General features: G+C 39.3%; 1 protein-coding gene across 6 annotated transcripts in view; it reads left to right on the top strand.

Moving 5' to 3' along the window:
* The window catches only part of nsd1a (nuclear receptor binding SET domain protein 1a), a 322,813-nt gene that overhangs the window by 220,893 nt on the left and 86,401 nt on the right, over positions 1-15,519 (top strand). For all 6 annotated transcript variants that reach the window (XR_009645526.1, XR_009645527.1, XM_060836973.1 and 3 more), the window contains 4 exons: positions 830-946; positions 3,459-3,600; positions 7,435-7,541; positions 11,018-11,222. Coding sequence is in view for 4 of the 6 variants with exons in the window: in XM_060836973.1 (XP_060692956.1) it covers positions 830-946; positions 3,459-3,600; positions 7,435-7,541; positions 11,018-11,222 (571 nt within the window). In the remaining 2 variants the exon portion in view is untranslated. The remainder of the gene's footprint in view (positions 1-829; positions 947-3,458; positions 3,601-7,434; positions 7,542-11,017; positions 11,223-15,519) is intronic.

The raw sequence follows: 15,519 nt of genomic DNA, 5'->3' as shown, positions 1-15,519 counted from the left end.
GGGCTTGTTTAGAAGGATGAGAGGTGACCTCATTGAACCATGGAAGACTCTTAGGGGATTTGACAGATTTGATGCTGAAAGGGCATAATTCCTTCGTCTGGGATTGCACATTAAAGAGGAGGTAAGGAGGATTTTTTTCTGAAGGTAATCAGCCTATGAATTTCTCTATCATAGAGAGCTGTCAAGATTTTTACTCAATATAGAAGTCAAATGGTTAGAGAGATAAGGCAGAAAAGTGGAGTTAAGGATTATTAGATCAGTCATGAATCATTGAATGGCAGAGCAGAATTGATGGGCCTTATAGCCTACTTCTGTTCGTATATCTGATGGTGTTAAGTTCTGGGGCTGCCAGGTTTGTGACAGGTTACTGGCTAATCTGAATGACAACATCTCAGACATGCAGGATTTCCAGATGCTGAGAGGCAGATATCCCACTTTTACCTTGCTGACTGGTATATTTTATGGCTTCTGTGTGGTTTTCTTCCTTTGGAAACTGACCAACATTTTATTCTGGGATTGGTTAGACTGTGAAACTCATGAAATGGTGTTCTATATTGTCTGATGAAGTATAGTTTTATAATTCTTATTTCTTCTCACTGATTATAAAATTGAAAGAATAAATTAAATATTAAATATAATCTACATTGATGCTACTTTGATAATTACAGAGAGTATAATAAGCTTAATACATTCAAAGTACTAATTTTGACTGTATTTTAACAGTGTGTCACGTAAAACCAAAAATGTAAAGCCCTGAAGAACAATGCTTTAGCATTTTGATATCTGCTGTGTCCATATTCACACTGCTGAATCTGTACCTCTGTCATAGGGACAGTTTGTAAATGAGTACGTGGGTGAGGTGATAGATGAAGAGGAATGTTATGCTCGAATAAAATACGCACAGGAACATGACATCACCAACTTCTACATGCTTACTCTTGACAAGGTAATTTGAAAAAGCTAAAAAAGGTCTCTGGAACTAAAAATAGAATTATCATTAACGTGAGTAAATCCAGCACCATCACTGATCTATAACCAGCTGGTCCTCAAAATGAAGACATATGATCATTGTCAATCAGCAATTAAGATGAGTGGCAATTGATGAGTGGTCTTTGGAATCGGTGTTTGAATGCAGCCTGCACCCCTTGAATTGAAAGCTCTTCTGGCTGATGAGGGTTGCTTTCAAGTGAAATTGGGAAGTCATGCTGGAGTTCTGGCAATAGCCCATAGTACAAAATTGCTTCTTACTCACAGCTAATTAATAATCTCAGAGACTGTAGGATGGCATGTAATTGCTATGTCTGAGCTGTATGTGCTTGGTACCATACTAAGAAGATCTTCTGTGTGTTAAATGAAAAGTGTTCTGTTTTCTCCAGCGCAGATATCCCACATCTCACTGACACCAAAAACTTGCAAAATAATTTAGAGCAATGGTGCATTACATCTTTAGAACTGGCATACACTATTGTTCTGCCTATATTGAACATTAGGCACATTCTACAGAGTGAGCGAGTAAACATAACTTGGTGACTTGCCAGCTTTTATTTCTGTGTCTTTCAGTGCCTCATTTTACGTATATTTGCCTGAATGCCTTCTGTTTTATCTATTTGTAAGATCTCAACCAATAAAGGTTATTAGTGTAAAATTTTCATTTATCAAATGATAAATCATGAAAAGATGGATAAACTTGTGAAGTATCACTTTCAACTTCAATTTAACTTTATAATGCTCTATTTAATAAGCTTATTTGAGAGAAAATCTTTATTTGAATCTGAAATAAATTTGGGTACATCTAGCTCTGTGTTATTGTGTTGTCGTAGATGTTCAGCTATCACTAGGATTTCCTGATACTGTGTAATTACAAAGTATAGCTATCCTCTGTTTAGTACAACTGATGTCTCCCTAAACAAAACCACAGTTTATATTAAAACATGCTAAACAAAATCACTTCCCAAAAGATGTTGGTTGCCTTGAACGTCCTTAGCTAAAGATTCTCTTACTAACTTTGTAATTATAAATAACTGAAGAATCACACTGCCATTTTCTCACTGCCTGTGCACTTCAGAACTGCAGTGTAACCAGCTCCCTAAACATACTAGTTATGTAGACTGCCTCATGGATGCATATCAGTGACTTGAGATGCCTCTCAAATTCCAAAACATGGAGCTTAAGCTTATAAAATCTGTGTCACTTCCTGACTATATGTCCATCTGGGACACATGGTGTTTCCATGACTTCACACATCTGCAAGATGTACAGGGTGAGCTGGCCTGCTATCCTGTAACTTTCAAAATTATTTATTACAATTAGAATAGTGGAAAAACTTACCTGCGTTCACCAGTCAGCTTTCTCCCCCATATTGAAGTATAAGCCAACTACAGGGAGCAGCTCCCAGTGCAGATTCCACTTTTATACTCTTTTCAGTCTCATGGCCAATCCCTCCTCTAGGTGATGCTGGATACTTGTCTCAGGATCCTTACCTTGACTGTTCCGCTTCAGGATTCACATCCTGCCTACATCCCTCCCTGATCTTCCTGCTTTCCACCTTTCTGGTGCTCCCTGAACCTCTCTCCTCACCCTCAGTTTTCTGCTTCACTGTCTGATCCTCCTATTCATAGTTGCCCTTTCCATCTCTCTTTTTATCCTCTCCCAAAGTCTTGGAGTGAGCAATGGTTTGGGAAAGGGAAGAACTGAGCAACAGCACTTTTGATTGGGAGGTGTGGAGTAGGTGACAAGATATGACAAGCAGGTGGGTTGTTGATGTCACGAGGAATTAAGGGCTACGGGGAGAATGCGGGTAAGTGGAGTTGAAATGCCCATCAGCCATGATTGAATGGCAGCGTGGACTCAATGGGCCGAATGGCCTTACTTCCACTCCTATGTCTTATGGTCTTATGGGTTAAGGAGTAAAACAGTGAGTTGGGGCATTAGGAAAGGAAGTGGCAAACAGGAAGGTCAAGAGAGATACAGTGAGCAGGAGAGTCAGAGAGGGAATCACTGAGATGAAGAGGTAGTGAACCATGGTGTTGGGGTGAGAAGCAGAGAGGCAACAACTAAGGGGGTTAAGGAAGGAAGTGACAAAAAGGTAGTTCAGAAACCAGAAAGCGCATGCTGAAACAAAATAAATGGACACAGTCTTCTTCAGGGAACACCTCTAATTTGCAAATGTTCCAAAACATTTGCTAATAGAATGCAGCTTGAGGCATATACCTGTACTCTTAATTCGTAGTCTCATTATGTAAAAATTTTCAAAATATCAGAAACCACCATTCATTCTTGGACTTCTACAAAATCCTTCATGTCTCCATGTTTTATTTTCCTGAGATAGATTCTTTGCTGTCGCATGTATTTTTATCTGCTGTGTTATGCTTTTGCAAAATACTTCACACAATGACACTGAATTTCTAAACTCTATAAAGCATATGAAAGTTTTTAACTGTGAAATTTCGTATCAACAGGACCGGATTATTGATGCAGGCCCAAAAGGAAATTATTCACGCTTCATGAATCACAGCTGTAAGCCAAACTGTGAGACACAGAAATGGACAGTGAATGGAGATACTCGAGTTGGACTATTTGCTTTATGTGATATTGCTGTTGGTAAGGAGTAGAGTCATAGAGATGTACGGCATGGAAACAGATCCTTCAGTCCAACGTGTCCTTGTCAACCAGATGTCCTTAACTAATCTAATCCTATTTGCCAGCACTTGGCTCATACCCTTCTAAATCCTTTCTACTCATATTCCCATCAAGATGCCTTTTAAATGTTGTAATTGTACCAGCCTCCACCACTTCCTCTGGCAGTTCGTTCCATGCACGCACCATCTTCTGCATGGAAAAGTTGTGCCTTAGCTCCCTATTAGATTTTTCCCCTCTCACCCTAAATCAATGCCCTCTAGTTCTTGACTCCTCCAACCCAGGGAAATAAATCTCTATGAGGTCATGCCTCAGCCTCTGACACTCCAGGGAAAACAGCCCCAGCCTATTCAGCCTCTCCCTGTAGCTTAAACCCTCCAACTCTAGCAACATCCTTGGAAATCTTTGCTGAGCCCTTTTAGTTTCACTATATCCTTCCAGTAGGAGGGAAACCAGAAATACATGCAGTATTCCAAAAGTGGCCTAACCAATGTTCCATACAGCTGCAACATGACCTCCCAACTCCTATAATCAATGCTCTGACCAGTAAAGACAAGCGTACCAAACGCCTATCCTATCTACCTGTGACTCCAGTTTCAAGAAACTATGAACCTGTACTCCAAGGTCACTTTTAGTTTGATGTTAGAACTTAAAATATATACCAATGTGGGATCATCATGTGGTTGCATTTGAGTAGATGTTAAATGATGTAAAGTCTGAAACCAGTGTAATCATTTGTTGAAGCAGAATGGAAAGATTGATATATTGTTGATGTGGATAGATTTCCAAAACTAAATGTATGAACAATGGAGAGATTTAGAAAGTTGGGTGAGCAGACCTTTGGTTTACACCTTGCTCTAATTGTTACAGTGTGCCATTTGAATCATTTTCAAGGATTGGTAGCATTTCTAGGTCCAATCCTGCTCATTGATGTTGTAATTAGCAGACTGTCCCTGCATTTGTCATTCGTGTCTAATTAAACAGTGAGTTGAGCTGACAGGTGAGCCAGTCATAGAGATGTACAGCATGGAAACAGACCCTGTGAGGGAGGTCAGCAGCTTTCCCTGTGGCTTCAATAAGACTGAACGTATTGTGCCTGGGGCTGCAAAAGAGGAGTTCTGTATTGAGAGCATGATGAGGAGGGAGGTGTCAGAATGATTTTCTTAAGCCAAAGCATTCTGTGGCTGAAGACTGCTTAAAAGACTGCAAATGTGAGACCTCCACCTACTTTAATTGCAGCTTTTGCCATTTGTCCCAATTAATCACTGATCATATATACAGCTAAAGCCAATGGGTCCTTCTGCAGTGCATAGCTTCTTGTGAGCTAGTGAGCCATGCACATTGGTGGGCTACAGTTAACTTTGGTAAAATTGTAATGACGCACAAAAATTCAACTTTACTGCCAAATCAACTCCATTAACTGCTACATGCTGATGGGTTGCCATTCTTGCCTCAAGAATACCTCTGGCTATAGCGTGAGGAGGCAGTAGCATGTCAGAGAGCCAGCCTAATGCTTTACATACAAACAAGGTGCAGGAGTAAGCCATTCTGCCATTTCAGCCTTCCTACTATTCAGTTAAAACAGAGCTGATCAGATGTAACCTCAAATCCTACCCATGATAACTTTCCTCCCACTTGTTCAACAAAGATCCATCTACCTTTATCTTAAAAATATTCAAAGATTCTCCTTCGACCAAATTTCAGGAAGAAAGTTTCAAACGCTTGCGATCTCTGGGACAAAATATTCACCTAATCTCTGTTTTAAGTGGTCAATTTTAAACTGTGACCCTAGTTCTCAATACTCCCATAAGAGGAAACATTCATATCTACCCTGTTAAAACCCCTCAGGATCTTATATGTTTAAATGAAGTTGCCTCTTACTCATTGAAACTCCATCCTTGCCTGTCTACCTGTCCTTATAAAACAACGCACTCATTCTAGGTGTTAGTCTCAAGCACCTTCTCTGAATTGGTTCCACTGGATTTACACGTTTCTTTAAATAAGATAACTAAAACTTCGAATGGTTCTTAAAATATGATCTCACCAGTGGCATAATCTTCCGACTTCGGTATTCTGTTCCCCTCATGATAAATGATAACATTCTATTATTTCTTAAGTACTTGATGGACCTAAATATTAACATCTTGTGATATGCAGAAATAAACCCAAATCATTCTTCTTCTCAAACTTTACAGTTGCGCACCATTTAAATAATATGCTTCTTTTTCATTTTTCCTCCCACAGTGGATAATTTTCCCACGGTCTATTCCATTTGCCAGATCTTTACCCAATCACTTGATTTATCTGTGCCCCCCCCACCCCGCAGCATCCATGTGTCTTATTCACAACTTACTCTTACCTATCTTTGTATCATCAGTAAGTTTGCTAAATGTACCTTCTGTACCTTCATTCAAGTAATTTAAATAAATTCCATTTCCAAATTTCACAATGGTAACCATATCCCTGACTCCTCCCCAACCTCCAAAGCTGTTCCACAGAGTTGATAAAATTCTAGCTAAAGGCGCCAAAAACGGTCTTTTGTATCTTGCAATTTAATACACAACCAAGTAAGCCAATTCACTGGGCAATTGTCCATCAAACATAAAAGTCAAAAGAACTATGGATGCTGTAAATTAGAAGATTGCTGGAAAAACTCAGCAGGTCTGGCAGCATGTGTGGAGAGAAATCAGTTAACGTTTTGGGTTGAGAAAGGTCACTCGACCAGAAATATTACACAACCTTTATGTCATAAACTGGGGAGTATGGAAAAATACCAATCACAATTTGATCTTCCTGAATGTATGTACCCCAGCATCATTCATTCTGTCATAGTTAAGAATCTGAATGCAAAGTTAGCAACAAAATTAAATCTTGATAATAAATCAGCCAACTTAATTGTAAGATCTAATGAACCGTGCATATATACATGGCTTTTGAACTATATTTTTCCATTTTTCTCTGTGTAGTTTACCAATATTGATCTAGGTAGCTTAGGAACAATCAGTTTATGTTGAATTTCCATAGAGAAATTTAAAATTTCATTCTAATAATAACATAAAGGAGCATTGGCTTTAAAATTGGCTTGGAATCCGATATAGAAACAGCTATATATTAATATAGTACATAATTTATTATGTACTTTAAACCTAGGCATGAGGAAATTGGAACTAGGAGGATACGGTTTCCCTTTTATGAAGAAAATTGATTTTTTTTTCTACGAGAGCCATGTGAAGAGGCAGATAGAAAAGTGGAGTGGAGAACAAAACCGGATCAGCCATGATGTATTTGAATGGTGGAGCAAGTTCAAAGGTTTAAGTGGCCTTCTGCTCCTGTTAAGTCATATTTTAAAAAAGTAGCATATAATATAATTGCATATTAAATTCAGTAATTGTTTAGGGTGTATTTGATGAGCAATTTTAAAAAGGCAATGTTTAGAAACTAAGGAAAACAGAGATGTGAAGTGTGCAAGTAAACTTAGGTCAGGGTGTCTTGGGCTTCCAGCACAGAGCTTTAAGTAACAGAAATGTATATTGGAAATTCAGGTGCACCTGATTTCCTCCCCCATTGCTTCAACAGGATTCAATAATTGGGGGTGAACCATACTCCTGTGATATGTATTTATTTACATAAACTCATCAGAAAGCAGTAAACACAAGAATGTAACCTCATTTACTTTAATTGTCTGCCTGAAACTTCTTTTGTGACATTTAGGAATTCATAAAAGACGGTTTTGATGTGATTATTGACTATATCACAAGAAGGTGAAATGCAAATCTAATCACATTGATACTTTTGCAGGGTCCGAGCTAACATTTAATTACCACCTGGAATGCTTGGGCACTGGAAAAACGATCTGTAAATGTGGGGCCCCAAACTGCAGTGGCTATCTAGGTGTACCACCTAAGGTAGGAAATATCTTTCCTCATTCTAATATAGCCACAAAGGTGCATCAGATTTTAAACTGCTTTAATATAGGCTTGATTGTTCATTTATTTTCATTTTGAGAATCTGTAGTTTACAACGCTATAGTCAGAAAATTGTTCTTAATTAACATAAACATTAATTTATTTGAGAATTTATTAGACTTTTATAAACTAAATAAAAATATTATGCAGAATATTTCACAGGTACAAAGCACAATAAAAAGCATAAACACTTTCCTCTTCATTGTAATAAAGAAGGAATTTGCACTAGTTGATGAAGTGCTGTAGGTCACTGCATATAAGTCAACGTGATGTGTAAGCTAGCCTCATTTTCAGATGCCAAAAATCATGTTTAGGCCTATATTCAGTAGTTTCTGCCAGGTAGTTCTATACTTGTGTTAGGAATCTCCTCAATTTTTCATCTCAGAAATGGATGTTTTACCCATCCTACAAGCTGTCACATGAGATTAAGCAGGTGATACAACCTGTTTTGTTGAGAAGATGCTCTGGAGACATGTCCACACAGTGCAAAACATGCATGGCAAACAGTGGCTAGAAATGGAACCTGATGCAAGAAGAATGGAGTGCAAAGCTGGTTTCAAACCAGAGTTCCATAACATTAGCTAACTTGCCAAATATCTGCTGCAGCAGTCTGCTGTTGTTCATGAAAACTGATGTAAATATGAAAGAAGGAAGAATCAGCCCTGAAACTACTTGTGCCATAAGAACAGGGACTGGTTTGATTTTGAAAAGCATCTTTTTGAAATGCGTCCTGCAAAATTATGAATGGTTACATTGTCTTCAGAAATGCAGTATGTACTACATCAAACCCTGAATCACAATGTCAAAACTTAAGAGTTTCCACTGGCATGTTATCCAATTGCAGCAAAATCGAATTCAGCCTCATTAGCAATATGAATCAAAATCTATGGCTTAGGTAATTTTCATATGTAAAACCATACCAAAAATTCAAGGAACCTTTGTGGATGTCCATGACAATGGGTTGGATAGATAAGGATGGAGAGAAATTGTGGATCAGTCGTGTATGGAATATATGTCCTGGTGACCTACATAAAAATGCAGCCTATTAGTGTGGGTTGTATTTAGATTCTATTTAACAAATTAAATCAGGAGGCCCCCTTGGCGTGGAAAAACATGCTAATTATCTACTGGAGGGTCTAGCATCTGCTGGGAACCTTTGACCATGTGCCTCGACAAGCCTTTTGAAGAACATACTTGTATATAATGGACAGAGGGGAAAAAACCTTTGAAAGGGTGAAAATATACGTCTCACTTGATGTTTTAAGTGGTTTGCCATAAAACCTTGGGATGTTATTAATACACAATCTACTGTCAGTTCAAAAAAATGCAGAATATCCAAGTTAATGGACAAAGTCAAAAATAAATAATTGTGGAGGGATGGTTCTGAAACCAAATGTGTTAAGTGGGATCTTTGATGATGATGCCGTAACCATAGTGACTCAGAATGAATGCATTGAACTCTTAGATGCCAAAGACAATACATTTGACAGTTTTCATTATAGTTAGACCTATCCTTACGGAATTGATTCATTCGTTATGATGTGTCAATTTAATTTGAATTACTGGGTTTTGTTTTTTATTTCATTTCAAAATGGCAGCTACCTACAACAATGGTTCAGACTTCATGAGTCAACCTCTGTTTTTGGAAGAATTTCAAGGTTGGCATTTATACTGTCATCCATGGCACTTAGGTGTAGTCACTGCCCTTTTATAGGGAAAGGCTGCATTTGTTATTATCAGTCAGGGTTGCACTCACCATTCATATAGCCACAGCATATGTGATATAATTGCAAATGATGCTGCATATACTTTCTTTCATCCAACTATCTGTAACATTAGGCTACGGAAATATATTTTAACAAGTAGGGCTTGTAATACATTTTTTGCAAATGTTTATTGTTAGTCCAAATCCTGGGATCGCAATTTGTTTGCTGACTAATTCCCAACGCTTTGCCATTCCACTCACTAATCCCCTAATGTCTTACTCCTGAACCCTTAACAACACGATATAGAGCGCCCCTCAAAACACATCTTTACAATTTTCATATTTAATATTTATGTGAGATAGAACAAAAAGGAAAGGCTTTTTTTTATTTTTTGTGTGGTATTGTCAGAGGAATGTACCGTTGAACTATTCCCACAATGTTCATGGTCACAACATAAAGAAAATAATTTTACTGGTTACCAAGATTACCAATTAAACATCTCTAAATCAGGTTCTTCGAACAAGATCTGTCCATCAGATTTCTTAATAAACACAATTATCAGTTTACTGTCAAAACAAAATGTATTCACTAAAGGTTCAATAATTGGTTAACATATACAGTAAGTAAAATAGAAGTGTAATTGTTTATCTCTCTAAATATTGCCCAAAACACACACACACTGTCTTCAGGAAAAGAGAAAGCCAACAGATTTCTCTGTGCGCATTAGCTTTACCAAGCAAAAGCCTCTTAAAAAATATATAATTCATGAAAACAAAAAAAAAGTAAACAATGTTACTATTGCTCTTATATGCCATGTTCAAGTCACCTGCATGGTTACTCAGGAAATACAATTTTGAGATATTCTTCAATCAGACTTTTAGTGAGTCTTGAACTAAACAAAATAATTTTATTTTCAGAGAAAGGAGAGAGAGCAGCTTGATAGCTTGTCCCCTCCAACTCAGTTGGTTCTTAGCAGGCTTCCTTCCAACTGAACCAGACAGAACTCTCACTTCTCTAACCAGTCACTGTTCAAAACACCCCGATCAGTGATCTCTAGCAATGCAAGCAATTATCACCAATCATTCTGAAGTAAAGAGGCTAGTAGAGGATGCCTTTGATTACATTGTGTGGCTTGAACAGTGTTACTTGCAGAGTTTCTGACCCATCACCATCCTTAACCTACTCTCTGTGAAATAACCCCGGGAATGGAAAATGGCTTTAGAACAGTGGAGGTATCCAATCCTTCCTCTAGATTTCATAAATTTGGAAATGGGCAGAGCATGCAGGAAGAGTACAGAGCTTTTTACGTAATGACTGCCATCACTATCCTCTCCCTGCAAGCCAGTCTGCCTACCTGTGATTGTTAATAAAAGAGAATTAAGAAAGTCAAAACCTGACTAAAATGGTTATGTAAGAATCTAAATTTCTTCATGAGTAGTTTCTGTAATTGAATTGTTTGATATGAGGTAAACCAAATAACTGGCAAAGACACAGTAGCCTCAATAGCCACTGTCTGAGATGTATGATTTTCTGACATTTACTTAGTTAGTGAATATTTTATGTATGAATTCAAATTTTACGGGCCAATAGCTTAATGAGGTTCTGCAAAGTTTTGTGTTCAAGATATATAGGCTATTTCTGGTCTAATTTATGAAATTCTTTTTGAAAATTACACAAATGGGTTTGCTTTTTCTTTCACTGTATCTACAGAACATACAAAGCTCAACAGATGAAAAGAAGACAAAGAAGCGACACATTGTTACCAGGAAGCGAAGGCAGCAATCTGAACTAGTAAGAGAACATGAGGAAGAATGTTTCCGCTGTGGAGATGGTGGGCAGCTAGTGATCTGCAAGAAGCCAGGGTGTCCTAAGGTGTATCATGCTGATTGTCTAACCCTGACCAAGCGTCCTGCTGGTGAGTGGTTGTACTAATTTCTACAGTACATGCAAAAATAAATGGGAAAAGCTTTGATCCCATCAATTTTCATTCCATTCATATAAACATGAATAAATAATTTAGACTTAAATGTGTTTAACCGTTAAATTTGTTTATATAACCTAACTCCATATGTCTCCTTTTGCCCCATATCAATTAATATCCATTAAAAACAGTCACTTGCAAATTTCAGATTAGCAGCTGACCAAGCAGCAACTATCATTTACAAAAGAAATTTCAAAACCTGTACCATCTTTTTGTGTGCAGAAAAGTTTACTAACTTGACCCGTTTAAGACTTTTACAAGTCTTCTTCTCCATAATTCCCTAACAAGTGAAAATAGATTCTAATTAGGTATCAATTTTTCTTAGGTAGTGGCTAATTAACTCTGTCCAAAAGGGAGACAATTGTTTTAAAGCTTCAAGGGCACCATTCCACATCAAACACTGGGCAGGTTGAGGAGAAAGGTCCCAAGTGTACTTGGCCAAAATGAGAATTGAATCCTCACAGTGGGCATTTCTCTGAAACAAATATAAGCCATCTAGCCAACTGAGCTGATCAACCCCATAGTTCCGCTTGATATCGTGAAATTAATGCCAAGATCTACCTTGTCCTAAATCTCTCAATAGCTTTGGTAGTAAATGTCTTTCATCTCAGATTGAAACTGATCAATTGATCAAACATCAATTACCATTTATGGAAGTGAATTTCAAACTTCTACTCTTTGCCCGTGAATAGGTTTTTCCTAAATGCACTGCTGAAAGATTTAGCTGTAAAAATAGAAGCAGACCATACAACCTATTGAGAGGACTGCAGATGCTGGAGATCAGAGTCAGAAAGTGTGATGCTGGAAAAGCACAGCCGTTCAGGCAGCACCCAAGGAGCAGGAGCGTCGACCTTTCAAGCATAAGCTTTTCATCAGGACCCATTGAGCCTGTTCTGGCATTCTGTACTTACCCACCCACTCTTCATTTTCTTTAACTTCTGTCTCCTACCCTGCCGAGAGACCAAGACTCTGTCAATGTCAGTCTTAAATATATTCAACAATGGGAGCATCTACATCTCTTCAGGGTAAAAAAAAATCAAAGTTTCACAACTCTTTTGCGTGAAGAAAATGGTAACATGGCTATTTGTGCACATATTTGCTGATGCGCTTACTATTATTACATTGGTCAAGCTTCTTGAGTGCTGTTGGAACTGCACGCATCCAGGCAAATAAAGAGTATTTATTAGATTCTGGACTTGCGCCTTGTAAGTAGATGGTAAACAGGAGTCAGCAGGATTCTTGGTGTCTGTCCTGCATTTGTAGCCACAGTATTTATGTGGCTAGTCCAGTTCAATTTCTGCTCAATAATATTCTCTTGGATGTTGATACTAGGAGATTCAGGGATGGTAATGCATCGAATGTCACATATTGATGGTTAATTTCTTTTTGGCCATAGCCATTGCCTGATACTCGTGTGGCACAAATATTATTTGCTACTTGTCAGCCTAAGCCTGGATATTGCCCAGTGGCTGCCTCAGTCTCTGATATGTTGCAGATGGTGCTGAACATTATGCAGTCATCAGCAAACATTCCCACTTCTGACCTTAGGATATAGGAAAGGTCATTAATGCAGTAGCTGAAGATGGTTGGGCCTCAGGCACTACACAGAGGAATTCCTGCAGAGATATCCTGGAGCTGCGAGAGTCATACAGATCAGAAACAGACCCTTTGGTCCCACCTGTCTGCTTGGCTCAACTCCTTCCACACATTTCTTATTCAGGTACTTATCTAAATGTCTTTCAAACATTATAACTGTACCCACATTCACTACCCTCTCGGGAAGTTCATTCTTCACAGAAACCACTCTGTAAAAAACAATTACTCTTCATGTCTTTTTAAATTTTTTCTCCTCTCATCTTAAAAAACAAAGCCTCCTACTCTTGAAATCCCTCGCCCTAGGGAAAAAAGCACCTGCCATTCACCTTATCTATATCCCTCGTGATTTTATAAACCTCTGACAAGGTCCCTCATGACAGGCTGGTACAAAAGGTGAGGTCGTATGCATCGGGGTAAACTGACAAGGTGGATACAGAACTGGCTTAGTTATAGGGGACAGGATAGCGATGGAACGATGCTTTTAAGAGTGGAGGGTTGTGACTAGCGGTGTTCCACAGAGATCAGTGCTAGGGACCTCTGCTATTGTTGGTCTACATAAAGGATTGGAGGAAAAGGTAGCGAGTCTAATAAGTAAGTTTGCAGATGATACAAAGTTTGGTGAAGTTGCGGATAGTGAGGACGATTATCAGACGATACAGTAGGATATAGATCAGTTGGAGGCATGGGCAGAAAGATGGCAAATGAAGTTTAATCTGGCCAAATGTGAGCTGATGCATTTTGGAAGGTTAAGTACCGATGAAAATTATACAGTGAATGGCAGAGCCATTAGACTTATTTATATGCAGAGGGATCTGGGTGTGCAGGTTCACAGATCACTGAAGGTGGCAGAACAGATAGATAAGGTAGTAGAATAGGCCTATAACATGCTTGGTCTTCATTAGAAATGGTATTGGGTATAAGAATAGACAAGTTATGTTGCAGCTTTATAGAACTTTCATTAGACCCAACTTGGAATATTGTGTACAGTTCTGGTGACCACACTACCAGAAGAATGTGGATGCTTTGGAGAGCGTACAGAAAACATTTACTATGATGTTGCTTGGTTTGGGGAATTTTAGCTATGAAGAAAAGTTGGCTAGACTGGGTTTGCTTTCTCTGTGATGCGGTAGGTTGAGGGACAGCTGATAGAAATTTATAAGATTGTGAATGGCATGGATTGAGTGGAAAGTATAAGGCATTTTCCCAGGGTGGAAGGGTCACTTATTAGGGGACACACGTTCAAGGTGCAAGAGTGGAGGTGGTGTTTTAAAAGAGATGTGCAAGGCAGATTTTACACACAGAGTGGTGAAAGCCCAGAACGCACTGCCAGAGGTGGTGGTGGAAGCAGACACAATAGCAGCATTCAAGAAACACCTGGACTATATGTGAATGGGAACGGAATCGAGAGATGCGGATCCTGTAAGTGAAGACAGTGGAAGGGCAAAGTGTGTTGGCACAGGCTTGGAGGGCCTTTGCTCTTTGTTCACTATAAGGTCACCCCTCAACCACCTACCTTCTGATAAAAAATGATAGATTTAAGGCAGATGCCAGAGGCAGGTTCTTTACTCAGAGAGTGGTAAGGGAGTGGAATGTCCTGTCTGCCAATGAAGTTAATTCAGCCACATTAGATTTAAACAATCCTTGGATAAGCAGCATGGACAATGATGGGGTAATGTAGGGGGGTGAGCTTAGATTAGTTCACAGGTCGGCGCAACATCGAGGACCAAAGGGCCTGTTCTATGCTGTATTGTTCTAAGTTCAAAACAGGGAAAATACTGACAGGCTAAAAACAAAAAAGACCAGTATGAAATTTTAAAAATCAAAGAATTAAGTGATTAAGGTTAGAGATGCCAGTCTAGGTGAATGTGTTGTAATATGTGAGCTGGTGGACCCTGAAATAACTTTACAGAGGCCAGTATCCAAACACCAAGTCACCCTTTATTTACATGTGGAAAGTCCTTGACACTGATGCAGCTCCCACAGAGCCAGCTCTGAGTGTCAGGATGTCTGATACATCTGTTTTTTTTTCCCCAGCACCCATGTTGTGTGTGTGCAGGTGTGAGACACAGTGAGAGACACAAGGTGCACGAATCTTTATTCAATTTCCACCATCAGGAAGATAGGAAGACACCCGAGTGGCCAGTGACAAGCAGTGCCCTTCACAAAAGGCAATGCTGTGTGATCAAATGGTGAAGGGGAGGGCAGGCATTAAATCAAAATAGAGTTGGAGGGGGAAATAATGCACTCCACTCCCTGCGGCATCCACCTCTCCCTGAACAACTCCAGGGTGTTGGTGGGCACCGCGTGCTCCTTCTCCAAGGACACCCGGGCTCTACGTAACCGCGGAAGAGGGGCAGGCAGTCGGCCCTAACGACCCCCTCCACGGCCCACTGCCTGGACCTGTTTATGGCCAGTTTGACCAGGCCCAGGAGCAGACCCACGAGGAGGTCTTCAGACCTGCCCTCCCTCCTCCGTACCGGGTGCCCAAAGATCAGGAGCGTGGGACTGAAGTGCAACTAAAAGCAGAGGAGGGATACATCGGTTTTTATCTGTCAGCCAGGGCTGCCTGATTGAACCAGATTAACAGCACCAACCGGGGAAGTCATATTCTTATAAGGTCCACCTGGCTGACCTT

The sequence above is a fragment of the Hemiscyllium ocellatum genome, chromosome 16 (genome assembly GCF_020745735.1).
Source record: "Hemiscyllium ocellatum isolate sHemOce1 chromosome 16, sHemOce1.pat.X.cur, whole genome shotgun sequence".
Taxonomy (NCBI): domain Eukaryota; kingdom Metazoa; phylum Chordata; class Chondrichthyes; order Orectolobiformes; family Hemiscylliidae; genus Hemiscyllium; species Hemiscyllium ocellatum.
This window is presented reverse-complemented; position numbering and strand designations above follow the sequence as displayed.